At 46.6% G+C, this 26,812-nt stretch overlaps 1 protein-coding gene across 2 annotated transcripts in view; it reads left to right on the forward strand.

Moving 5' to 3' along the window:
• Positions 1-26,812, forward strand: part of UBASH3B (ubiquitin associated and SH3 domain containing B) — a 157,979-nt gene that overhangs the window by 98,723 nt on the left and 32,444 nt on the right. Inside the window, exons 2-4 of one of the 2 annotated variants that reach the window (XM_025357672.1) lie at positions 21,393-21,450; positions 22,199-22,385; positions 24,682-24,880. In XM_025357672.1, the coding sequence (XP_025213457.1) occupies positions 21,393-21,450; positions 22,199-22,385; positions 24,682-24,880 (444 nt within the window). The remainder of the gene's footprint in view (positions 1-21,392; positions 21,451-22,198; positions 22,386-24,681; positions 24,881-26,812) is intronic. The other variant, XM_025357671.1, reaches the window with a different exon arrangement.

Below are 26,812 nucleotides of genomic sequence, written 5' to 3' on the forward strand. Positions count from 1 at the left end.
GAAAGGTCAATAACACAAACATCTAACTCTTGACAGTCTCCAGAGTGTGTTCCTTTATATTTTCACGTGATTCATACAAACAACCAACCCCTGAGGATAGTATTATTACTCTCATTTCACTGACCGAAGAGACTGAGACTCAAAGGGGCTGATGGACCTCACCTGCCCTCCTGTTTGGAACCCGTGCTGGAACCTGGCTCTTTTCTTTCCCAATCCTCTGTTCCTCCCAATACATTCAGCTGCCTCTTTTCTTATTGTTGTTGTTTTTCATATTCCTGGTAGCACTCAGCTTAGGAATATACAAATGAATGCTCAAAAGACATCTTCAAGTATGAATACTAGGAAAAAAAAAAAAAACGAGTTTCTTGCCAGGCGCTGTGGCTCACACCTGTAACCCCAGCACTTTGGGAGGCCAAGGCAGGCAGATCATGAGGTCAGGAGATTGAGACCATCCTGGCCAACACGGTGAAATCCCATCTCTACTAAAAATACAAATATTAGATGGGTCTGGTTTCATGTGCCTGTACTCTCAGCTACTCGGGAGGCTGAGGCAGGAGAATGGCTTGAACCCAGGAGGCAGAGGTTGCACTGAGCCGAGACTGCGCCAGTGCACTCCAGCCTGGGCAATGGTGCAAGACTCCGTCTCAAAAAGAGAAAAGAAAAAAACCCTGAGTTTCTTTTTTCCATGTTGGTCAGGCTGGTCTCAAACTCCTGATCTTAGATGATCCGCCTGCCTCGGCCTTCCAAAGTGTCGGGATTATAGGCGTGAGCCACTGCACCCAGCCAACCCTGGGTTTCTTAAAAGAAACCTGCTGAAAATTTTTGAATGATGAACATGCCTTCACCAGGGAATACTACAGTATTCCCTGCCCTATCTAAACTGCTGTCCATGAATTCAGTAAATGCATTCGACAAATCGAGTGCCTTCCCTGTGAAACTCCTAGTGCGGCAAAGTCCAGCCAAATGTTCCGTGATGATGGGAAGGTTTCATATCTGCACTGTCTGACATAGTAGCCACTAGCACCTGAAACATGGCCAGTGTGATGCGGAACTGAATGCTCAGTTTTATTCAGCATGTGGCTGGTGGTTAGCATTTTGGCCGGTGCACGTCTAATGGAATGGTTTTACAGTCAATAGTGGAACTCCAGAGGTTACCCTCAATTGCTAACAAAGACAAATTACAGGGGAAACGAGTCTTTTCCTAGGAAAAAGGGAGCCTGCCTTTCTGGCTTATCAATGCCACTCCAGAAGCGAAGACGGATGTTTCGGGCTTCTCTGTCGTCTCCTCAAGGAAACTGTCTTCCTGATAAGCTAAAATTGGTACCTCATTTCCTGAAGAATCGTTCTTTTGGGGTCTTTACTAGTGAACACAGAATAGTAATTGGAGGATCCCAACCTGTGTTGCATCTGGGAGGACATCCGGATGGTCAGTCCGTGCACGAGTGGCTTGGAGAGTGAGTGTCTGGTATCTTCTAGCTGGGATGAACAGCATTCGGCTTGAGGCTGCCACCTGGAAGGAGGTGCTAGAGTTTGGAATGGCCGCTCTGTGTTGCATTGGGTATTGTGAGTGTGATTCCTGCTTTGGTGTCTGGCCTTGGTTCCCACTGACGATTCTCCATGAACCCCTCACTCCCCGAAGCCTGCTCTTCATCATCAGCCCACACCTCAGCCACTCATTGTGATCTAAGGTTAAGAAAACAGCCCAACTTCCTCCCTCTGGTGGAGAGAAAAAGAAGAGAATCCGCAGCACACAGAAACTCAAAGGCTATCAGAGCTGGAAGGGGCCCTTGAGATCCATGTAAGCCCCTTTTCATTTTTTATGACCGCTGGAAGGTTGGAGGACTTGCCCAAGGTCATACTGCTAGTGACAGCAGGACTAGACCCCTGACTGTACCACCAGCTCGGTCCTCCCCCTAGAGCTGCACCATAGTCAGTCAAAAGGGGTGGAAAGAAGGCTCATGTTGGAGTGGTGGAGTGGGCACTTGACAAGGACTTACAAATGTAAGCTCTGCACCAAGTCACTATGACCTTAAAGAAGCCGTTGTTCTCTCTAAGCCTTGGTTCCCTCCAAGCCTTGGTTCCCTCCACCATGCAATGGAGAAGTCAGACTACATGGTTCTCCCTTTTCATGGTTCAATGCTGAATAATCTCTGCGTGGGTTTCAATGACGCCCCAGAGCTCTTAAGCATATTTAGTGAAAGCTAATACCCACTGTCATTCTCACATTGCACATCACCAGGAGTTCAGTTTAATACATGAGCACAAGCACATGCAGCTCTACTCCCATCTCTGAGTCTCGGTTTCCCACCTCGTCCATGCAGAAGGCTCCGGTAACCCACAGAGCAGTTGGCCTTTTGGCTTATAGCCTTCTGTGGAAAGGACTTGAACATTTTATTTTTTGGAAAGTGAGGATCAGGTTATTGCTTTGGCAAGCAGAGGGAACAACTGGGGCCGGAGGGTGTGGCCACATGGAGTGCTGGTCTGGCACTGAGGAGCTTTGCCTGGCCAGGTTCAATAAAACCTCCACCATGAATGAAAATGGCTCTGCAGAGAAAAGGCATGCTCTCTGATCCTGTGTTGTACCAAAGTGGCGGAGGCCATATCAGTAAGGAGGAAGCAAGGCAGGAAGAAGTGACTCATTTAGGATCCTCCTCTGAACTGGGGACAAAAGTCAAATTAGGCTTTGTCAACTCAGGCTTTGTCAACTCAGGCCCGAGGTCCTATAATTTTAAGATTGGGTATCTATTTAGATAAAAAAGAAAACTTATGGCTAAAGATAACCCTGGTATAAACATAGGTAATTAATTATAATCTGCTTTTTTCCCATACTCACTGATTAATTTGATTGTCTGTTTCCTGGGGCTTAGGGCTAATTATAGGAGTCTTTTGTACCTAAACATTGCAGTGTTCCTCTCCCCGTTACCACGGAGGGCACTGAACTCAGGAGTTCCTGGGCAATTCATGAGCTGGTTATGGAAGAGGGTCGATTAATTAGGACGGAAGGAATCCATCCCGATTTAGGCATAAGCACTAACACGTGTTGGCCTAACAGGAATCAAGGCTGACTGTATTCAGGGGCAGCATTTGAGTGTGGCAATAAGAATGAACTATGAGGAAAATTCTCAAGAGCTTTTGGCCTTGAAAACCGTGGAGACTTACCTAGAGCTGATTCGAGTCCTCTTTGTACTCCAGAAATGTGAAACTGACTAAGTCTCGATAATTAGAGCCAGTAACTAGATTGGATTCTTATGCTTGCACATTTGTAAGCTGAAGCCTAATACTGCCTCTTTCTTTAAAGCCTCAGCTTCCTGGTCTTTAAAAATCTGCCTTCAAGGCCTGCCTTGAGGATTAAATAAAATATTGCTACATGAGCAAATGTGCCTAGCACAGTGGAAGATACAGTCCTTCTTACACTGCCTTCTTTTCCTGCCTCAGCCCCTCTACACCCCATTTATTTCCAGTGTCTGGTTCCTAAATGTCAGGGAAGGGACCATTTAGGCCTCTTTCACATTACTGATGATTCTAGCTTCTATCAAAGGCTGTGGTGCCCCATTGTGGAGGGCTGTGGTAGGGCCTGGGGGCAGCCATTGTGGAGGAAGTCAAAGGAGGAAGTTAGACCCCAGGCAAGGAGGGCTAAGCTGTGAACAGGAACAACCCATCTCCCCTGCCATGACCATACTGCAGAGCCAAAGGCAAGCTGAGGGGTCATCTCTTAGGCTGTCCCCTATGAAGGGGATCCTCAAGCCTCTCAGTAAATTAACACTGGACCAGAGAGGTTGCACTCGATCCAACAGAAATTAAGAAGTACAGCGTAAGCGAAAAAGACAGAGACTCAGCATGGTAACGTGCAAAGAGCACAATTTGGGGAGTTACAAGACCTGGCTTCCTGTCCTCATCAAATCACTTGCCTCTGCAGGTCTTAGTTCCTCATCTGTAACATGAGAGGATTGAGGTAAGTGATCTTAGTCTCTAAGGCCTGAAATTCTGTGAGCAGCTTTTCCTAAATATCGCATCTTAATATCTTAATATACATCCTGTTATTCAATCCTAAAATCATAACCTAAGTATCTTTGCCTACGTGCACATACACTTACTGTCACACCCAGGGGTGCCCCAATGCAGTACTGAGCATGTTACTGTAGATGTTATGGACTGAACATTTGTGATTCCCCCACAATTGGGTATTTTAAGATAGATACCCAATCTTAAAATTATAGGACCTCAGGCCTGAGTTGATCTGGGGATCATAGTTGGGCCAGCAGACACACGGCTGGCTAGAGAGTTTTGGACCCGTCTCACTTCCTGGCGTGTTTGATCAAGTCCCATTTATAATATGTAAAGTACTCCCATAAAAGGGGATGCAGTAAATCATTTGAGGAAATTGAGCGTAACCTTTCTTAGAAGCTTAGCAGTGGTGGAGCTGGGGGGGTAGAATTTTCTGGGATTTCAGCTGCAGAGTAAGTCTCCAGAGCATCCGCCAAGAACTCCTGCCTCAGATTCCCTCCAGGAGCTTCCCAAACAGGCCTAGCCTGCTTAGAGTCAGGATAGCTGAAAAGGGCAGTCAGTGGTGGGGGCGAAAGGGGCACCCAGTGGCCGTAGAACACCGACCCTGTGCCAAACTCAGAGCTAAGCATATCACATAACCCTAACAAGCTGGTGTGAATCTCCTTTTGTTTACATATGTGGGGACTGAGATTAGATGGGTTAGGTCTGTGTGGTTCTTTTTTTTTTTTTTTTTTGAGACAGAGTCTCGCTCTGTTGCCCAGGCTGGAGTTCAGTGGCGCTATCTCGGCTCACTGCAAGCTCTGCCTCCCAGGTTCACGCCATTCTCCTGCCTCAGCTTCCCGAGTTGCTGGGACTACAGGCGCCCGCCACCATGCCCGGCTAATTTTTTGTATTTTTAGTAGAGACAGGGTTTCACCATGTTAGCCAGGATGGCCTCGTCTCGATCTCCTGACTTCATGATCCACCCACCTCAGCCTCCCAAAGTTCTGGGATTACAGGCGTGAGCCACTGCGCCAGGCCGAAAGTGTTTTTTGTTATTGTTCTTTGAGACGGAGTCTTGCTCTGTCGCCCAGGCTGGAGTTTAGTGACTCAGTCTCAGCTCCCTGCAGCTCCGCCTCCCAGGTTCAAGCAATTCTCCTGCTTCAGCCTCCCGAGTAGCTGGGATTACAGGCATGCACCACCACACCTGGCTAATTTTTTGTATTTTTAGTAGAGATGGGGTTTCACCAGGTTGGCCGGGCTGATCATGAACTCCGAACCTTGTGATCCACCTGCCTCAGCCTCCCAAAATGCTGGGATTGCAGGTGTGAGCCACTGCGCCTAGCCCCAGAGAAAGGTTTTAAGTGTGAGAAAAGAACCAGGGAGCAGAATGTTTGAGGATGTTTGAGGGTGAAGCTGAAGAAGGAGACAGGTGTGAGGCCATGGAGGGCTCGGCATGGTAAGGAGTCTACACATGTTTTTGGAGATGAAGACTTTAAAAAGTAGGATGGGATGCCTTATGTTGAATCCTGGTGGCAGCAGTGTCTAAACTGGAAATCTCTTTTTGTCACACCATATTCCATACCTAACTATAGTGGTCATCTCTTCATACCGTGAACCCCAAGACCATCCACTTGTTTCTCTACCCTGGATTTCGGTCTCCCTGGATAACTCTTGAAATAGTGACCAGCAGGGTGGGTTTGACGATGCAGGAGTTTTTGCCATGACAGTATTTCCTTTGGTAGAATCTGACCTATAGTCTGGTTTGGAGGAGTTTCAAATCTTTCTGACAGTGTCAGTTGACAGGGCTGAGGTGGCAGAGGAGGGTTTCTCTTTAGTGGCATCTCCGCACTCTCCTTGGAAGGTCTTCTCAAGAATCTCATGATACTAACCCACCCTCCTGGTAGAAAGACCTGAGCTTAATTCTCCAAGTCTGTGATTTCTTTGTGTTTACTCACATATTCTTTACCCCCACCTCTACCAGCAACCAAAAAAGAAAAAAAAAAAAGCCTGGCATGATGGCACACACCTGTAGTCCTAGCTACTCAGGAGGCTGACACAGGGGGATCACCTGAGGCCAGGAGGTCGAGGCTGCAGTGAGCTACGATTATACTGTTGCACTTCAGCCTGGGTGAGAGTGAGACACTAACTCCAAAAAATAAAACAAAAATAAATGTTGCTAACAGATTACTTACCAAGAAGAGTTACAGAGAAGTGACAATGGCTCTGTCTGGTCTGTGTACATTTTCTCTGACCCACCAAACCCATTAGCCAGAGTCTCCTATGTAGCTTTGGTCTGAAACCATTTCAGAAGGACTAAAAATCACCCAAGTTTAAGTATTTTTAGCTGATTCTAGTGGTTTAGAGAGAAAAGGGGTGGAAAGGGAGAAAAAAACAGTCTCTGTTGTCATCTGCAACTTGAAATGACTCTTCATATTCATCTGTGTCTCCCAGATCTTTTTTTTTTTTTTTTTTTTTTTGAGAAAGAGTCTCACTCTGTCACCCAGGCTGGAGTACAGTGGCATGATCTCAGCTCACTGCAGCCTCCATCTCCCAGGTTCAAGGATTCTCCTGCCTCGGCTTCCCAAGTAGCTGAGACTACAGGCATGCACCACCACGCCCGGCTAATTTTTTTTGTATTTTTAATAGAGACAGGGTTTCACCGTGTTGGCCAAGCTGGTCTCGAACTCCTAACCTCAGCTGATTCGCCTGCCTTGGCCTCTCAAAGTGCTGGGATTATAGGCGTGAGCCACCACAGCCAGCCCCAGATCCTTTTTTTTTTTTTTTTGGTGGGACGTGGTGGCGGCTGTTTCCTCTGTTTTAAATCTCACCAGCCAATTGCTGCAGCGGAGGTTCACTTCATCCCACCCTCGCCGCCCCTTTGCTCCCTGAGACCCAGTAGTACCTCAGAGCTCTGGACGAGACAGCAGGAGTCACCCCTCTCCTACATTAATGACTGGGGATGAACGAATCTTTTAACCTGTCTGTTACCTCCTTTTCCTAATCTATGAAATAAAAGTCATAATGATGTCCTACCCACTTTGTGGGCTATTATGAGGATTCATGAGAGTGATTATATGAGAGTCTTAAGAACAGCTTCAGCACTGCCGTGGCACTGGCGTTACACACCATTTTCATAAATAAGCTCCGTTCTTTTCCTCCGTAGTAGCAGTCACTGCCTTTCCAGTTTTCTGTGTCTTTCCCCAGAACCTTTCATACCTTTTACACACCTGGGAGCACTTCCCCATCGTCTGCCAGCCTTGATAGGAGTTTGGGGGTTCACTGTGGCTCAGTGTTAGCCTCCCAATTCCACAGCACCCCAGAGAGAAATAGCTCCTTTCACTCAATGGACACCGTTAGCCCCAAACCAGCTGTGCTTTCCTCTGCAGGGATGCAAAGGCTCCTGACACTAACCGGACACTCTCCCTCCCAGATGCCTGATTTCCATGGTGCTCTGCAGAACCTGTAACCTAGAAACAGAATCTCCTGGACTGACAGTCAGAGACTGATGCCTTAAACATGAAATGGAACCGAGCGGCTAGAGAACTAACTCACATTCCACTCCTCCCTCAGGTATCCCTCAGGGAAAGAATGTGTGGAAGCCTGCAGAAATGGTAAAGTCCTGGAGAGAAGTTAGTCATAAAAATATAACTCATGGCCATATTTATTGAGCACCTATTATGGGCAGGCGACTGCCAAGTGTTATTAGGTTGGTGCAAAATTAATTGCAGTTTTCACCATTACTTGTTTGTTTGTTTGTTTTTGAGACAGAGGCTTACTCTGTCACCCAGGCTGGAGGGCAGTAGCGCAATCTTGGCTCACTGCAACCTCCGCCTCCTGGGTTCAAGCGATTCTCCTGCCTCAACCTTCCAAGTACCTGGGATTACAGAGATGCGCCACCACGCCCAGCTAATTTTTGTATTTTTATCAGAAACGGAGTTTCACCATGTTGGCCAGGCTGGTCTCAAACTCCGGACCTCAAGTGATCCGCCCACCTCCACCTCCCAAAGTGTTGGGATTACAGGCGGGAGCCACTGTGCCCGGCCGGTTGGCGATTACCTTCAATGGCAAAAACCACAGTTACTTTTGCACCGATCTGATAACATCTGTGATCTCATTCTGGAATCACCATGCCCCTGGCTTGCTATTGTCCTTGGGTAAGACAGGCTTCTGATCCTCTGTTTCTCAGGAAATAATGATAGTTCACCGCATACAATTGAGAGAGCTTTTGAAACTTACGCCCTCCAGAGACATTCAGGTGGGCAGAGTTACTACCCTGCCAACCCGAGAGTAAAGGCTTCAGGGATAGCACTAATGACTTGATCTGAGGATCTGCAAGGAAGAAGGCAGTCCTGGCTAGCCTCTCCCCAGAGCCTGACTGTGGACACCAGCTCAGGGCTATCACTCTTCTGTTAGGATACCTCCGCTGAGCAGAAACACACACCCTCCACTGACTGCCTAGATGATGACAGACAGTGGGAAATGTTGCTTTCTTTTTCTCCACGCCGTGCTGAGAGTTCTCAGTGACTCCCCACTTTCTTCCTGATCAAACCTAAACTCCCCTGCCTGGCTCCTAACAATCTGTGTCATGTGTCCTCTTCAGCAGACTCCTGCCACCGTCACCTGTTCCCGGATGGTTTCTACCTGTGCACCTTTACCTTATGTTATCACCTTACCTGAGGAGCTTTTCTCTCTCCCTAAATCCCATACATGCTTTAAGACCTTCCCAGATAGTTGTGGATTATTTTAGCAGAGAAAGAATCTGGGTCTTCTGGTCCCCAGTCTCGAAATATTTCTATTAGCATGGAATTTACAGACATTTATTCCAGGAAAACTGCAAAGATTGATTAGATAATACGCACAGGCGTATGTGCAAAGGTTATTTCTGTTAAGTACCTAATATATGCCAAACATTGTGCTGAGCTCTTCAAATACATTATGTGATATTAATCATTATTCTACCCTGTAAGGCAGTTATTATCGCCATTTAAGAGATTGGGAAAGTGAGTTTTAGGATAATTAACTTGTCCACAGTCCCATCGCTAATGAGAGTTTTGTTCCTAAGAATGTGCTCCCACCTGTGCCTCTGTGCAAAAACTCATTGATCATGGGGAGCAGAAAGGCATTGTCTAGATGCTAGAGGGACACATAACAGAGGCAAAGAGAAAAATGTGTTTTATTTTGTCACCACCCATGGTCTAATGGCTGGTTTCCCAATTACAAACTGCTGCCTCCCTACAGCAGAGGCCAGAGTTCCAGCCCCTTTTTAGCAGGAACAAAACAAGGCCTCCTATATGGGCTGCTGGGCCCTGCCACATAAAAACATCGGGAAACCTAAACAGCATTTTCCCTGCTAACCACCCCCTAAGGAGGGCTGCCTAACAGGCTCTTTATGGGTTGGAAAACAGAGTCTTGTTGATAGGAGAGAAAGGCCTCCCCCACAGGTTGGAGGCCTTCAGCTGGAAGACTTACTTAAGCCCCCAAATAGCTCAGGAAATTTTTTTCCCTTTCTCTGATTAGCTTTATAAAAAAACAAAACAAACAAACAAAAAACCCAGAGCCTTTTCCCATTGGCTGGCCTTGGTGGTAATGTCCCCAGCAGGCTTGCTATCCCATTGATTGTGGGATGTACAGCTCTTACACTGGACAACAGCTGAAAGCAGAAGCCATTAACCCCAGCTAACTGAAAGGGTTCACCACCAGGAGACTGATTCTGAAATTGAGTCTTTGTGATCAATATATCTTTCTCCATTAGTTTCATTTCCTCTGAAGGAAATGGGTAGAGACGTTATGGTTGATATTTACTGACAGGCTTCTCTACTGCCGTCCCTCAGCCTCATGGGGAGGAGGCTAGGGGAGAGGGGACAAGACTTCGGAGATGAGATTGTTCAACTGAACTGCCCAGGCTCTTTGCAAGCCTATTTTACTGGCCTTGGTGATAAAAAGTAGCTGGATTTCCTTGTATGAAAGTGATAGAATAAATAATCTTATTATGTAGGAGAGTGACCAACTGTACCGGGTACAGAAAAGGGTGGCATAAGTTTGAGTGTCATTGGAAGGAGTTTGGACACATGGAAAAACTTTCTGAGTGCAAGGGCCATTAAGCAACCAAGAGACATTGCTGGATCTCCTACTCTTAATATCTGTGAGAAGAGGAAAAAGTCCTTCAAAAGTCATGGATGGTCTATAGTATAGTCTTATCTAGCCATAAGGAGAAATGAACAGGATTGTCCTAAGATCCTTTGCGGCCAAGGAATCACTATCACTTATGGTTGCTTCTGAGGACCTCAAAACACTTTATAGATGTCACATCTTTCTCAATCTCCCTGTGGGCTTGTAATCACCTCCTTTTTGAAAACGAAAAAACGAAAGCACAAAGAAATGACTTCCTTTGGGAAAAAGACACCTACCCGTGTTCCAGCTCCTGCGAGAACTTGCTAGAGCAGCTGTATGTGGCCAGTCCCTGATTTTGCTTTAGCCTGGAAAGCTTGGCTGAAATACTACTGCTTCCACTCCTTGGCTTGCACAACTCTTAAGCTATTCCCCCAAGGCTTCCCAACACTTACTTGACCTCTGTTGATTGAAGGTGGGACTGAATTGCATGAGTCTTATTGGCCACCGGTAGCTGAAAGAGTGACCATATCAGAAACTGAAGTCTCAACTAACAGACGGTGGTAGATGAGAGGTGCTGTAGTATGTGAATTCAGGGAATTTGGTTGGTTGCTCTGCCAGCATCTTCCATCCCTGGTCACGGAAGTGCCTGGAATCAGGCTGGCTCTGGTTCTGCCCATCCTCATACCCAACTGCTCTGCACATGGAGTAGACTCCATTCCCGGAACCAGTGTAAGCCAACAGAAGAGAAAAAGGAAGCACGCTGATTTTAGTGTGGGGTGGAACTGAACCTTTGCCAAAGCAAAAAGGTAGAATCCAAGAGGAATGGGTATTTAACAAAAGCCTAGAAGCAAGTCAATTCTGCTGCATAGAAAAAAAAATGTAGGGGGAAGCTATCCTTTTTAGATTAACAGGATTTTTTGTTTTGTAGTCATAAAAGCCCTTTTCATGTCTAGACTTGCACCCACAGAGACTAGGTTCAGTTTTATTCATTTTTGTCTCTGAAAGATAAGAAGGAAAGCCTTTGCTGATATAACTAAGGTAAATGTCAGGGGCACAGGCCCTAAGACTGAGAGGCAGATACTGAAATTCTCAATATCCCCAACTTCCTCTAATACCAAGAAGCCCCATTCCAGCCTGGAAGGCACCAAGGGTCTGGAGTAGAGCTCCATGATTATGCCTAAGGAGAGGTTTATTGGTCACTTCTCCCTGGGTTTCCAGGGAAGAGCGGGCACTTGTGACGCTTCCCAAGGCCCTGGGCTCAGTGTTTTGACACTGGTAGTGGGACTCTTGCTTTTACCTGAGACTCAAGGATTCCAGCTCATCCAAGTGACTTAGAGGGTGAAGGGGAAGAAAGAATTGCTCTGGCTGCTTGCTCAGACCCCTCCATGACAGGACATAGCAGGTACATCAGAAGAGGGTGACAGCTTTTTCATAGGGTTGAGTTCTACCTCAGTGGAGGAAGAAGTTTAGCAGACTAGAAGTGGTTGATCATTAATTAACCACTCTGGCAACCACTGCCTGATGGATCTCTGGCTCTCAGCCCATTGGGTTACTGGATGCTTTGTGCCTAGCCCCTATCTCCAACATATGAGTCTTTTGGAAGCCTGATGCCTGGGAGCTCACGTATGTTTAAGTCCTGGACCTGGTGCCCAGGCTGCTTCTGGGCTATGACTGTGGCTTCGGTGTCTTCACCCTCCCTTTACACAGCTTCATGTAACATAGTCTGACTCCCATGCCATTGCCTGTGGCCACTCTACACATCATTTCCTGCTCAGCCTAAAATTGGAACAGGTTAGGCCTTACCTGAGGTAGGCAGTCTCCTGTATTAGTCACCCAGTGTGGCTGGTGCACTGCAGAAAAGTGATGGCCTTTCACTAGGCTGTGAAAGCTGCCTGTCTTCAGGGAAGAAGCGAAAGGAGAGGGGCAGGATAGCAGCTGTGGATACCCAGGGTCCTTCTCAGCGGAATGAGTTGAGGGAGAAGCATCTCCAAGTGAAATGGAGGCCTCCATGAGTCAAGAGCTATCATGAACTGCCTGTCTTATTCTGCCGGGAATGTAGACGTAGTTGGCAATTAGGAGAAGAGACACAGTGATATAAAATAGGATATAGTGGCCGGGCGCGGTGGCTCACGCCTGTAATCCCAGCACTTTGGGAGGCCGAGGCGGGCAGATCATGAGATCAGGAGATCGAGACCATCCTGGCTAACACGGTGAAACCTCATCTGTACTAAAAATACACACACACACACAAATCAGCCAGGCACGGTGGCGGGCGCCTGTAGTCTCAGCTACTCAGGAGGCTGGGGCAGGAGAATGGCATGAACCTGGGAGGCGGAGCTGGCAGTGAGCCAAGATCGTGCCACTGCACTCCAGCCTGGTGACAAAGCGAGACTCTGTCTCAAAAAAAAAAAAAAAGTAATCTGTGATAGTAAAGGTTTCTTTTTGTTTTGTTTTGTTTTGTTTTTTGAGATGGAGTCTTGCTCTGTCGCCCAGGCTGGAGTGCAGTGGCATGGTTTTGACTCACTGCAACTTCTGCCTCTCAGGTTCAAGCAATTCCCCCGCCTCAGCCTCCCACGTAGCTGGGACTACAGGCATGTGCCACCATGCCCAGCGAATTTCTGTATTTTTCAGAAGAGACGAGGTTTCGCCATGTTGGCCAGGCTAGTCTCCATCTCTTGACCTCCTGACCTGCCTCAGCCTCCCAAAGTGCTGGGATTACAGGCGTGAGCCACTGCACCTGGTGTCTTATGCTCTTTTTGTATTTCAAGGGAATGCTATTGGTTAACTAAGGGACAAAACTTTACCACAGAGAGGCAAGCTGACTTTTCCCAAGCCACACAGCACAGAGGACTAAGAATGAGATTTTCAAAGCTCTGACTGCAGTCAGGTCTCTTGGGCAGCATTCACAGAGGAGGAGAAGCAGCCAGGTGGGACAGGTACTGTGGAGACGGGCAGGGTGGGCAGGAACGTTGCTCTGGAGTCAGAAGCAACTGAGTTACAGACCTGGAGGCCTTCACATAGTGCACTCCTCAAGAGCAAGGCCAATGTCTTAATGATGTCTCTGTGTGTATTTGGACCTTACACATGGACATCAGGTGCTGAATAAATGGCTCTTGACTTGTAACGGTTGACTTGCATGACTGTCGTGTGGCCTGAAACCTCAGTTTCCTCATCTGTAATAGGATAAAAATGACTGCTAGCCTGGGAGCCCTCCTGAGTAGTTGGCTATATGGGATGATTTTCATGCATCCTTCTTGGGAGAGATTTTTCCCTCCCACAAATCTCAAGCTGCCTTCAGTCCTGCTGCCACATTGCTTAACTGAGAAAGTACAGGGAACAGAGAAGTAGATATCCCAGACCTGATTGGCTCCATTTGGTAACTAGATACAGGCACAGTGTCCTTCCCACTATCACGGCCAATGACTCTCCTGTCAAGAGGGCACTCTGTGGAGAAGCAGAATTGCTGTGTCCGTGAGGGCTGTCTGGATGGCATGAGGATTCAAATACCATATTGCAGTCAGGAGTTTTGGGTACTGAATCATGTATTTACTCATATATATAGAAAAAAATATATACATATAAAGAAAAAAATATATATATATATATTTTGAGACTGAGTCTCTCTATTGCCCAGGCTGGAGTGCAGTGGCACAATCACGGCTTGCTGCAACTTCTGCCACCCTGGTTCAAGTGATTCTCATGCCTCAGCCTCCTGAGTAGCTGGAATTACAGGTGCCTGCCACCAGGCCAGGCTAATTTTTGTATTTTTGGTAGAGACAGGGTTTCACCATGTTGACCAGGCTGGTCTCCTCAAACTCCTGACCTCCAATGATCCACCCACCCCGGCCTCCCAAAGTGCTAGGATTACAGGCGTTAGCCACTGCGCCCAGCCTATTTACTCATATATTTACAAAACAAAGTTAAACATCTGACCCTCTCAAGATTGGCAACTACTCGGTACACTGATTTATGGACTTTTAATCACAACCTCTAGAACCAACCCCTATTACAGGACAACCAGAGATGACTTGACTGTTGGCCAGTCAGGGCAGAGCCACCAGGTGCATGGAGGTTCCTAACAATACCGACTTCCTAAGTTTGTCATGAAGTAGCTTGGTCCATTTTTATTACTATAAAGGAATACCTGAGGCTGGGTATAAAGAAAAGAGGTTTATTTGGCTCACAGTTCTGCAGACTATACGAAAAGCATGACTCCAGCATCTGCTTCTGTCAAGAACCTCAGGAAACTTCCACTCATAACAGAAGGCAAGGGGAGGAGACATTATATGGAGAGAAGAAGGGAGAGAGAGAAGGGAAAAGCTGCCAGGTCCTGTGAAAACGAAGAGTGAGAACTCACTCCCGGGAGACTGACTCCAGGCCATTCAAGAGGAATCCACCTCCATGATCCAAATGCCTCTCACCAGGCCCCACCTCCAACACTGGGGATCAAATTTCAACATGAAACTTGGCAGGGTCAAGCAAGCCATATCCAAACCATGCCATAAAGGTATAAAGTCTGAAGTGCCTGGTACATAAAGGCCCTCGATCATGATTGACTCCCTTATCCTCATTTTTCTTCTACTAGAGAAACAAATAGATGGAGAATCACCTGTGTGCCCTCAGTTCTCAAGATGGCCGCCAGCCCCAGGCACTCTGTTGAGCAGCCTCAGAGCATCCTGTAAGGATATTCAGCACTGATTCGGCAATTCATAGAGCACAACAAAAGGCTCTGGTATTTCTACCTAAAACTACTTTATGAAAAAAATGTTGTTTTCCAAATATACCCAAAAAGAATACCTCCATCTTCCTTTGTGGCAACAATCACCACTGTATGGCTGGACGCTTCAACCAGGGAAAAGAGGAGTTGGGTTCTACCTCAGTTTTCCCATCCCCCAGTTCATTGCTGACTTTTAAGCTGATTTTGAGGGAGGAGAATGAGGCATCTGATTAATTAGGTCATCTTTTAATTGAATTCAAACTGTTAGGTGCGGAAAATTTAACAACTGGTATCCTGGAGGTTGAGAACATTTTTTAAAATATTACAGTTAGTATTAAATATTTCCAAATTTAAGATCATCTTAGCTACATGAAGGAAAGATAGAATTTAATTTTGGTTGCATAGGGAATTTCGTCCACTTGAAAGATTACATACTTGACGCTGTGCCTTCTCATTTCTTACGTGAACAAGTCCTTGGTGACAGAGAACCAATGCATGGAGCAGGTGTGGTGCCTGCGGCCATGCGTATGAGTCCACCAGCAATGCAAAGCCAAGGACAATACAGCTCCAAGTAACTGGAAAGCCCAACAAATTAGTTTGCTACTTACTTGGATGAAAGTCTTACTATTTTAAGGGAATATATTTTTCATTACATTAGCATATATCTTGTCTCTTGCTTTTTATGGCAGGTGTCAGATATTTGAGTTTTATCAAGTGACAATAAAATAGGGGAACTGTCCTCTGAAGGCATATGCTGAGCATCCCTAGAGAACCTGCTGGTCTGGGCTAATCTATCCCTCTGAGTTGGGGATGTCTTAAGTGTTTTTTTGATCACAGCATTGAGTGATTTGGGAGCCGAAGGTATTCCTTAGACAGGAAATAGGAGCTCAATGGGTGGCCCAAAATAAATGTCTGGATTACAAACAGAAAGAGGCAAGAAAGTGCAGTCAAGCCAACAAAGAAAACGACACCTAACAACAAGACTGGGTATGTCTCTTCAATGATACCTGGTCTCACTATTCTCCTGGAACAATACTAACCTCACTGTCACTGTCACCCCCAGCCCCAACTTGTTTCTACTCCTGCATTTTCATTCAGGGGGTGTCTCCACCATCCACATAAATATTCGAGCTGCAGTACCAGATCAGTCTCAGCTCTATTCAGTCAACCATCTAAACATCATTGCCAATATCCTCATTGTCACTGCTTCAGTTCAACCTCTCAATGTGTTCTTCCCATCTGTTGTCAAGGCCTTCTAGTCTCCCAGCATCCAGCTGTATCTCTCTGAAATTTATCCTTCAATGCAAGCAAATCTGATCGTGCCTCTCTCTAGCTTAATTTGAGTCAGGTCCAAGCTTTAAAGTGGCGCATAAGGCCTTTGCAAGTGATCTCCTGCCTATGTTTTCAGGTATCTGCAGAGGCCTTTATCTTTACCCTCTTCCAGCTTTACAATTTTGGCCCTAGCATTACCAAACTCAAATTTTCCTGCACATGCAGTGCTGTCTCTTGCTTTCATCTGTTTACTGCTGCCATTCTCTCTACTTCAAATGTCCTTCTGCTTTTCTTTCTTTCTCTAGTCAGCTCTCACTTTGCCTTTTTTTTTTTTTTCTTCTGAGATGGAATTTTGCTCTTGTTGCCCAGGCTGGAGTGCAGTGGCGCAACCTCGGCTCACTGCAACCTCCGCCTCCCAGGTTCAAGTGATTCTCCTGCCTCAGCCTCCCAAGTAGCTGGGATTACAGACGCCCACCACCACGCCACCACGCCCAGCTAATTTTTGTATTTTTAGTAGAGACGGGGTTTCGCCATGTTGGTCCGGGTGGTCTCGATCTCCTCTCCTCAGGTGATCCACCCGCCTTGGCCTCCCAAAGTGCTGGGATTCCAGGCATGAGCCACCGTGTCCAGCCTCTTTTAGCTTTTAAGGTCTAGATCAAGCATCATTTCTTGTAGGAAAGAATCCTAAACTTTCTCAGCCCACAACCCCCTAGTGTCCAATAATTTTTACATAGAGCCTGTGGGCCAACATAAATACCAACAGTTCTGTTTATTTAGTAGTTAGATCTAAACACCTTAATAAGGATTTTTGTCCTGCCAACTTAAGAGCTGTGTCAACACACACAGACACACACACACACACACACAAATTGGAAGAAAAATCATATTTGTATTCTTAAGTAACCACAGCTACTTACTAACGGGATGTGTGTGTCTGTGGGGCACCGTACAACTGCCCAAGCCTTAGGATCAGATGGGGCACTGCCACTGTCATTACCTGTTCCACATTGATTTTCACTGGCTACTTGGTTTTTATTACGACAGTTGCTGAAACTGCAGCTTCACCAAGATAGGACCTCAAGAATGCAGCCCAGTCTGATACTGTGAACTCTAACTACCTCAAGCTAGAAGCTTATGTGGTGTTCAACAGATGAGTATGCTGTGTTTCCCTTATAACATTTAAAACATCCAGTGGCACCTCTTTGAGTTTGCTGTGGTGTTCTGACCTAGAGTAGCTTGGTGTACAATTTGAGAACCTCAGGCTTGGGAACTCCCCACTATGGAGCTGGGCCCACCGTGAACTCTCTTAGCACCCTGCACGTCTCTGTCATGGCCCTTGGCCTATTGCATTGTACGAAGCTGCTTTTGTATCTGACTCTCTAAGGCTGTGAGCTCTCTAAGGGTAGGGACCATACTTTCCTCCTCTTTGTACATCCCGTGATAATGGAGGGTTTTTTTTTTTTTTTTAATTTTCATTTGGTTTCCTGGTAAGAGTTCCATAGGAGGAGAAGAAAAAAGAGAGTAGAAGGAAAAGAAATAAGGGAGAGGAGGGAAGGAAAGAAGGAAGGAAGAAAGAGAGAGGGAAGGAGGAAGAGGAGGGAGGGAAGGCAGAAAGAAGGAAAGCTGCTTTGTCTCAGGCAGACTAATAGGAAAGCAATTTTTGCTTGCAAACCTCCTTCAAGGGAATGAGAGGTATTCTCTGTGACCCTGGGGCCAGGCCAACCTTGAATTCAAAAATCCTCCGCGCTGATGGCAGAAAGTAGGAAGAATCCCGCCTGAGCGTTGCAAGGCCATTGGCGGGCACTGCTGGTCCCTCCCCTGCGGGAAGGATCACTGCTCACCTGTTTTTTTGTTTGTTTGTTTGTTTGTTTGTTTGTTTTATTAGTCATTGTGTTTCTTTTCTTTGTGCTGTTCTTCTCCATCCTCAGTAAGCATGAGAGTTTTTACACTATTTCTTTTTCATATTCTGCTACAAATGGGATAATCAGAAAGATTAGGGCTAGGATCAGAAGTCAAATTTAGGTTCACACATGACAAAACTTCAACAATTCACATTTCACCAGTTCTAACCAAGAAGGTTCCATTTAAATCACTGATTGCTGTCATTTGTTGCTGTCATCCAGTGGGTGCATTTTAGTTTCAAGGGATATGCCTCCTTTATCTGCTGGAGGTCTCAGACAGTGTCTGAGTAAACTCTCTGCCAAATCCTCAGTCACCCTGAGGATAGCAGATGCACAGGCTCAGGCTGGGGTTTAGGGTCCACCCCACATACTCCCACTTGCCCTTGGCATTGGCCCCATGGGTGGACCACGGAGGTGGGTGCTCTATGGCAACAGTCTTTCTTCAGCAGAGTGGAGAGGGAGAGGCATGTTCTGCCGCACCCATGTTCAGTCTGTTCTGTGGGCAGAGTTTGGGGAACACACTTAGCCCAAATCGGTGCCAGCCTGGCAGTGGGTGAAGGGCCAGCAAGGTTTGTCTGTGGCTCATGACCTTAGGGAAAATGAGATTTTACTCCTACAACCTCCTGCCTGGAGAACTGCACTGTTTCAGATAGGTAACAGCTTTCTCGAAGCTTTCAAAAATAAAAATAAAACCTTTAACGTACATAGCTGCCAGAAAGTCCTTCCTGGAAGCCAACTTGCGCCCTTTGTGCTTATTTTATTTTGGCCAACCCTCCCTGGAGCATGTGCACCAGATACGATAACCTTCCACCAAACCGGGACCTCTCAGATCTCGGCTTTTCAGAACAAAGAATTCGGATTTCCTTAGCCTTTCATCATCATCTTATCACCCAAACCTTTCATTATCTTTTTCAATTTTTTCTTTGAACTCTTTCCAAAACTTGTCTTTTGAGTTACGGAGCCCGTAACTTAATTAGATCTTTCATTTCCAGAGGATACTCCTAGTGCCTCGGAAGAAATAAATTAAATTTCAGTTGGATGTATTTCATTGGGGGAAGGGTGCAGAAAAAAAAAGAAATTGAATTCCTTATATAAATAGCACATTGTCTGGTGCCACAAATGCGTTTTCCTTTTCCCAGTTGTTTTTGGAACAATGGGTCCTTTTTTGGTGACTTTAATTCCTCAGAGATTCTAACCTCTAAAAGGTCATGGTTTGTGTTCTTTTGTGCATACACAGCTTCTGTACTGAAAAAAAAAAGGCCAGATGTGTGGCCTCTGATTGTCTGGTAAGTCATGAGGAAACAGACAAGGCTGCAGCCCAGCAGCAGTTAAGCACCTTGTCAAAGTGTGGGAATGAGCATGTGTGGGTCTCTGTGCTTCTAGCCTTTTCTGCACCAGATGTTCCAAGGGGAGCAGAGGGATCTGTCTTGCTTCTCCGTAACTTCATCTCTCTGTAAGTAGGCTTGCGTTTTACAATGCTGTTCTCATGAGATGTGCAGACTTCCCTATCCTGATCATTTGGTATCTGTCCACAGACTTTCATGGGGGAAAGGGACAGTCTTTAACTTGTCTTTCTGCTGTGGAGCAGAACAACAGAGGCTGGCCTTTGCTCAGCCATCACCCCAGCCAGGCTGCTTTAAGCGCATTTCATCACTTGTTTCCACTTGAGTTTTTCCTTGTGTCAAATGAAGAAGTTGGGTTCACAGATGACCTCTGAGGTCCCTTCCAGTCCAACCCTGTGATTCTCACAGCATCGGTCATTCTAATTGCTCCATAGAAGGGTAGGACAAGGAAGCAGGGGGTGAGTTTAGCAGCCAGTTGGGGAAAGGATGCTTGCAGAGAGTGTCAGTGTAACTTGGATTCCCACTTATCTCTTCTCCCTCCCAAGGATCCTGAATCAACGTAGTGTGAAGGGACAGGAAAGAGCACCTATTGATCACCTGTGATGGGTCGGATGCTCCTTCTCTACACTGGCTCATTTAATCATTACCTCTCACGTAGAATAGATGTACCAGGTGTTTTCCACCTCAACAACCGCCACACGCCCCATCCACCCCACCCAGATGTGTCTGCACCCTCAGATTTCACTTGAAATGTTCCCTCCTTAGTGTAGCCTTCCCCAGCCCCTCAGACCAGATTAGATCTCCCTGTCCTATGTTCTTATGTCCCCTATGCTTTCCCTCCACTGCACTTAATGCCAGTGTAATTAAATCATTATCTGTATAATAATAGTTACGTGCCTACTCAACAGAAAACTACTTTAGGGCAGGGATCTCATAACTCTTGTTCATTACTGTATTCCTAGAGCCTAGCACAGTGCTGACAAAATCGTTGAAATTCAGTAGATGTTTGCTGAATAAATGTAAGCATGAATGCATGAATGAAAGGATGGATGAATAGCAAGGCTAGATACAAATCCAGAACTATCTGGCTCTTGGAGACCTGTGTATGATTTCAGAAGAGCTCCACTTGTAAGTTTGTACACAGGGCTTCACTGCTATAACCGGCCTATGGATACTTAGCCACAGTTAGTTATGCTCTCAGTCATTTCTCCAGAAGTGGGAATGATAGCTGTACTGCTGTGGCCATTCCTTTTAACCCAGTGATACTCGTCCCCAGAGATGTCTATAATACTTGGAGATGATGGATCCAGCCTGGTGGTGGTTGGAAGTGGGTGGAGGGAGGCAATGAATTAATCCAAACCAATTGTCCTTGTAAGCATTTAGCCCTCTGTCTTAATTATAATCAGCACCAGCCTGGGCAACATAATGAGATCCTGTCTCTGCAAAAATAAAAAATTAGCCAAATATGGTGGCATGCACCTGTAGTCCCAGCTACCTGGGAGGCTCAGTGGGAGGATTGCTTGAGTGCAGGAGGTCGAGGCTGGAGTGAGCCATGATCATCACATCACTGCACTCCAGCCTGGGTGACAGAGTGAGACTCTGTCTCAAAAGAAAAAGAAAAAGAAAAAGAAAACCATCAGCACCACTTCTAATACTTTCTACCAAACGAGCTGAAAACAAGAATCTGCTCTTTCGGGGATCTGGGTCAGTAAGAATGAGCGGGTGAAGAGGAAGGAGGAAAAAGCAAGACATGACAACCTTTAGAGAAGCAAAAATAAAACTCTAATGTGGAAACTGCTGAAAATAGACTGCCTGGGCTGTCAGACTGCATGCAAATCTGATGCTAATTACATGGAAATTAATTACAAGTCCTAACTTCCATATGTCTCGATATGACCCCTGGGGGAAAACCTGCTGCAGGTGTCTACTCCCCACCACAGAGTAGTGAGCAGAACGCAGGCTATGATGTCGCCTCCTTCACACTCGCTCTTGCCACTGCAGTGAGAAAAGCTGAGAGGAGGCTAAAAATACTAACAATAGAAATTTGATTTCTTCTTTCAGACAAAAAGCCTTGGCATCCACGGGAGGAAGAAGTGTTCAGGCAGCATGTGACTGGTTGGTATGAGATAAATAAATTGAGAAAATAGCATATAATTAACTCTAAGTGCATGTGGATGAGTGGGGAGGTGCAGACTTTCTCTAGTGGACTCTTCCAGAAGAGACAGGAGCCAAAAGACTGTGGCAAGGCCATTTATCAAGTCAATTGCCTCCTCTGCCCTGGCCCCAGGGTATATTTCTCCTTGGAGCTGTTTAAAGAAAATTCTAAGTAATTCCCAGATAGAGCCCCTCTCATAAGATCTGTCCCCGCTCCAGTCACTTAAAGATTCATTTTAGGGGTATGGATACTGGGCAAATCAATTTAGAGAAGTACCCTACTTACCTTTCAGGGTGTCCCTACCCAGGGTGGATCCCACAAGGTTCCCTTTCTGGGAGGTTCCCTTGTCTTTGGAGGGACATGGGTTTAATTATAGGCTGACCTGAGGGACAGGCTGGGTTGGTCCTAGTGGATTGAGACAGGATTTGGAGTTGATCCAAGAATGCTTCCTGGAGAGTGGTTTCAGGACTTTTTTAAGGAGTTGTAGGATGAGGAGGCAATATGACAAGAAGGAAGACAGAAGTTGCTGCATCCGAGAGTTGATTGTGAAGTGTGAGTTTCCAGAAGTAGATTTTCAAATCATGAATGAAAACCCTTCCCTGCGCGCTATGCCGGGGATTCGGAGCACATGGAGGGTGGATCTGTCTCTCAGTTCTTTTTTTCCTCCCGTTATTCTCAAGCAACACCTCATTGGCTTACTTCTGTCTTACAGGTTATTCTCCCACGTCGGTGACCCCTTCCTGGATGACCCCCTGCCCCGGGAGTACGTCCTCTACCTCCGTCCCACTGGCCCCTTAGCACAGAAGCTTTCCGACTTTTGGCAGCAGTCGAAGCAGATCTGTGGGAAGAACAAGGCACACAACATCTTTCCCCACATCACACTCTGCCAGTTCTTCATGGTGAGCGGCAGCCCCCCGCCCCTGGGAAGCCTGACTCCCAGGATCCCAGCCGACCCTTTGGGACCTGGAACAAAGGGGGAGCCTCGCAGGAAGATGGCAGGAATAGTCGCGGGCTCTTAGAGCTGGAGGGACCTTCAAGGGATCAGTGAGGTCCACCATGAGCCCCTCACCGCAACGCTTCCTAGTTTTATCTGCTGAGGCCCAGGAGCACCCCAGGATGGGGGCAGCACCAGATTGTAACCCTCTGTGAGAGACACACGGGTCTGGCTGCTGGAATAGAATCACTGATCTAGCTTCACACTTGTTTGCTGTCTACCCTCTCCACTCTTACGACAACCAAAGAGGAGGAGCTAAGAGCAGGGAACAAAAAAGGTAGTCTATAGACAGGCAAAGCCATTTCCTATCCATGGGGTTTTTTTTTCCCACTATATATTTCTAGAGAATGCAAAGATATTTACTTGCTGTTGTTACCTAGTCTATAATCCTAGCTGTCAGGAAGCTTATCTACTGACAAATTTTTTTTTTTTTTTTAAGAGACAGAGTCTTGCTCTGTCACACAGGCTGGAGTGCAGTAGCATGATCTCAGCTCACTGCAACCTCCATCCCTCGAGTTCAAGTGATTCTTCTGCCTCAGCCTCCCAAGTAGCTGTGATTACAGGCATGCGCCACCATGCCCGGCTAATTTTTGTATTTTTAGTAGAGACGGGTTTTCACCATGTTGGCCAGGCTAGTCTTGAACTCTTCACCTCAAGTGATCCGCCCACCTTGGCCTCCCAAAGTACTGGGATTATAGGTGTGAGCCACCGCGCCCGGCCTCTACTGACCAAATACCATCCCCCTCACTATCACACATGTAAATACATTTTGTGTACTTTAGCTCTCTGTGGTAATACAGAAGAGTTGATTTATCTCCATACATTCAAGACCAAACAAAGTGGTTGCATTTTAAAACATTTTTATAAAAAATATTTTGCTTTATTCCCCAGATATATGCTCTCTCTTTTTCTCTCTCTCAGGTAATAATATGTTCCTAACACCTTCTCTTTTACCATTCAGCCTGAAAATCAAAGTGACTATCATTTCCTCTTAGTCATCCCAGGATCTTTCTCAAAACCCTTCAGAGTTTGAGAGACATTCATTCTTTTTTCCAATGCTCTCAGGAAGGTAGGAGGATGATGTCACAGCTCTCTGGGACTCATTCTTCCAAACTCTCATGAGGGTGGATGTAGAGTCAACTTCTGATCATCTAAGAGGAAAAGAAAAGGTACAGATGATACAAAGTAGTAGAAAACACGCAGCTTCTCCTGGGATGCCGCACTCTCTCCTGTCACATTCCTTCGTTTTGTTTTGTTTTTTTTCCACAAGCAAGGAGAACTTTGATTTTTTTTTTTTCTTTTTCTTTTTTTTTTTTTTTAATTGATATATAGTCTCTCTCTGTCACTCAGGCTGGAGTGCAGTGGCGTGATCTTGGCTCACTGCAACCTCCACTTCCCAGATTCAAGTGATTCTCCTGCCTCATCCTCCCACGTAGCTGGGACTACAGGCACCCGCCACCACGTCTGGCTAATTTTTGTATTTTTAGTAGAGATGGGGTTTTACTGTGTTGGTCAGACTGGTCTCAAACTCCAGTCCTCAAGTGATCTGCCCACCTCGGCCTCCCAAAGTGTTGGGATTACAGGCATGAGCCACTGCGCCCAGCCTGATTTTTTCTAATTGATAAAAATTGTATACATTTATGGTGTATAACATGATGGTTGAATAAATGTGTGCATTGTGGAGTGCCTAAACCAGGCTAATTGTATATGCATTACCTCGCATGTTTATCATGTATTTATGGTGAGAACAAAATCTACTGTCTTCGTAATTTTCAAGCATACAATACGTTATGATTAACTATAGACACTAATAGCATAATAATAGGTCCCTTGAACTTAATTTCTCCTGTCTAAGTGAAGTTTTGTGTCCTTTGACCAACATCTCCCCAATCTCGCTCCCCTTTCTTGCTTTGTGCTCGACCAGTCCTACAGCATTTTGGCTGGGTTCACAGGGGCCACTTCAGAGCAAGGAAAGGAGGGAAGAGGTTGCGTGTTCCCCAGATTAATCCACCAGTTGGGTAATCTGTGTCTGAGTAATTGGAGGTCTGCAGTTCCTCTCTCTCCCCACAGACGGGGATGGTGGTTAAGTAATTGCATTATCAGCCTCCTCCAGTATCTGGGGAGAGGATGCCAATGTTAAGTAGCAGCAGACTTCCATCTCCCCTCGTCTCTAAGTGAAGACTGCCTGTTTTCCCTGCCAGTGCGAGGACAGCAAGGTGGATGCCCTGGGGGAAGCCCTGCAGACCACGGTCAGTCGCTGGAAATGTAAGTTCTCCGCCCCGCTGCCCCTGGAGCTCTATACGTCCTCCAACTTCATCGGCCTCTTCGTAAAGGAAGACAGTGCGGAGGTCCTCAAGAAGTTTGCTGCTGACTTTGCTGCAGAGGCTGCATCCAAAACCGGTGAGCAAACAGCTGCCAGGCCAGCCCTGGGCCCTGTCAATCAAAGAGCTGGAAAGGAAAAGGGATAGGAAATGGTGGTAGAGGAGCAGGATGGGGTCAGGAGGTGGAGGGCCCTGCAGGAACAGGCACGTGTGACAAAAAAGCAGCCTTGTCCTGCAGCACCCCACGCCTTTTTGCTCCCTTGTAAAAATGTTCAACTCCTTTTCTGCTAACCTGGAGAGACCGTCTAAGGCTTATTACCTAACTCCCAAGTTGAAGCTTCACAAATGACTTCCATACGGAACTAGAAATGTATTTCTTTGTAGCACCACCATCTCCTCCTATTTCAGAATTAAAGAAACATCCTTTCTCCCTCCCAAGCTACCGCCCATGTAGGTGTTTATCTGGGTCTCACTGTTTACTCCACGACAATCCAGATCTTTTCTCAGTGGGTAGCACAGGATAGAGAGAAGAGTGGAAGCACTTCGTATTATATCACAATAAAATCCACTGAGCCAATACCCTTCAACTTGCTGAACACCATTAGATAGGACCCCAAGCCCCAAGAGTCTGTCTAAAAATGTAACCCCTTCCAGATGTCTCCCGCTCTTCTCATGGGAGCTTTTAGCTCAGGGCACCTGAGATTTCCTGTCAAAGGAATTAGCTTAAAGCTCGAGGCAGGAGACACGATGGAGGTGACAAGAGGGAGAAGTTTGCAAAGCTCTCGTGTCTGGCTACAGGTGTGGACAAGCTCACTTAGCTCAATGACAGCAGGGAAACAGACAGACAACCAGGTGCGGGGAGAGCCTCTTGGCTCCCTCCAGCATGAAATCACAATTGGCAGGTACTTACTGGTCAGCTACTAGGAGGATTCCTCCTACATGAGGAGCGCAACAGGGAAGAGAACAAGAAGTGGTTTCTCCTGGCCAGGCCCTGGGTAACATCAGCTCTGAAAAGAGAAAGGGGTGGTTCCACCGTCATGGAAGGAAGGAAACTTGCCCTGAGACTATGTTGATCAGGACAATGGAGGAAAGACCGGCAGGTGGGCGGGTGGCAGGAGCACAGGCAGGCAGGCATGAGGAGGGTGTGAGCAGAGGACAGTGGGGAGGCTGCCCCGGCCAGAGTGGACGGTGCAGGATGCACAGTGGAAGCCAAGTGCTGAGTGCAAAGCTGGAGGAGACCTGGAACTCCCCTACCCATAATTTTATGGAGTGCCAGAGAGGGGGAAGACCTGAGCAAAGCCGCACAGTTTGCTCCTTAGCCTTTTGGCCTATCCCTCACCTGCCATTGTTCCCTGCTGCTATTTTCATCACCATTTCAGGCCCTTTGGGGGCCTGAGATTCCTCTTTACCAGAAAAGCCCCATACAGGGCTTGGGACTTATGAGTGTGATGGGGGCTCAGCATCACTGCAGGATCACAGCGCTCTCGGAAGGAACACAAGGACCTTAAGACCCCTCTGTACCTGGGGAGGGGGCCTCTTTAGACTCCGCAACCCCCACCCCCACCTCTTCCTCTCCCTCAGCGACGGGACTAGTCTGGGTCCTGACTTCAGGGAAACCTGACATTTCATAGGAGCTTAATATTTCAGAGCAAGAGCATAACAGAGAGGCAAATTATTTCCTGTTCTTATCCCTCAATCTCAAGGAAATGGCTTTCTCTCATCACACAGTAGTTATCGTCAGAACCACTAAATCCCCACAAGGACCAAAACTAATGTCAAAGCCGCAAAACCCAAATCCTTCACAAATGAGAAAAGCAAGCCTCAGCCAGGGCCGCAGCAGATTCTTGGAGCGCATACTGAGCGAGAAGCAGTCGAAGCCCCAGCTTTCCCCGTGGGAGGTGGGAAGAGCCAGTCCCTCTCCAAGATCCTGCTGTCATGAAGAACTTGGCCAGCTTCGTTTCTCTGCTGTTGTGTGGCCCCCTGGTGGGGATGTGGAGAACTGGATGACCCT

Source organism: Theropithecus gelada, chromosome 14, assembly GCF_003255815.1.
Source record: "Theropithecus gelada isolate Dixy chromosome 14, Tgel_1.0, whole genome shotgun sequence".
Classification (NCBI taxonomy): Eukaryota; Metazoa; Chordata; class Mammalia; order Primates; family Cercopithecidae; genus Theropithecus; species Theropithecus gelada.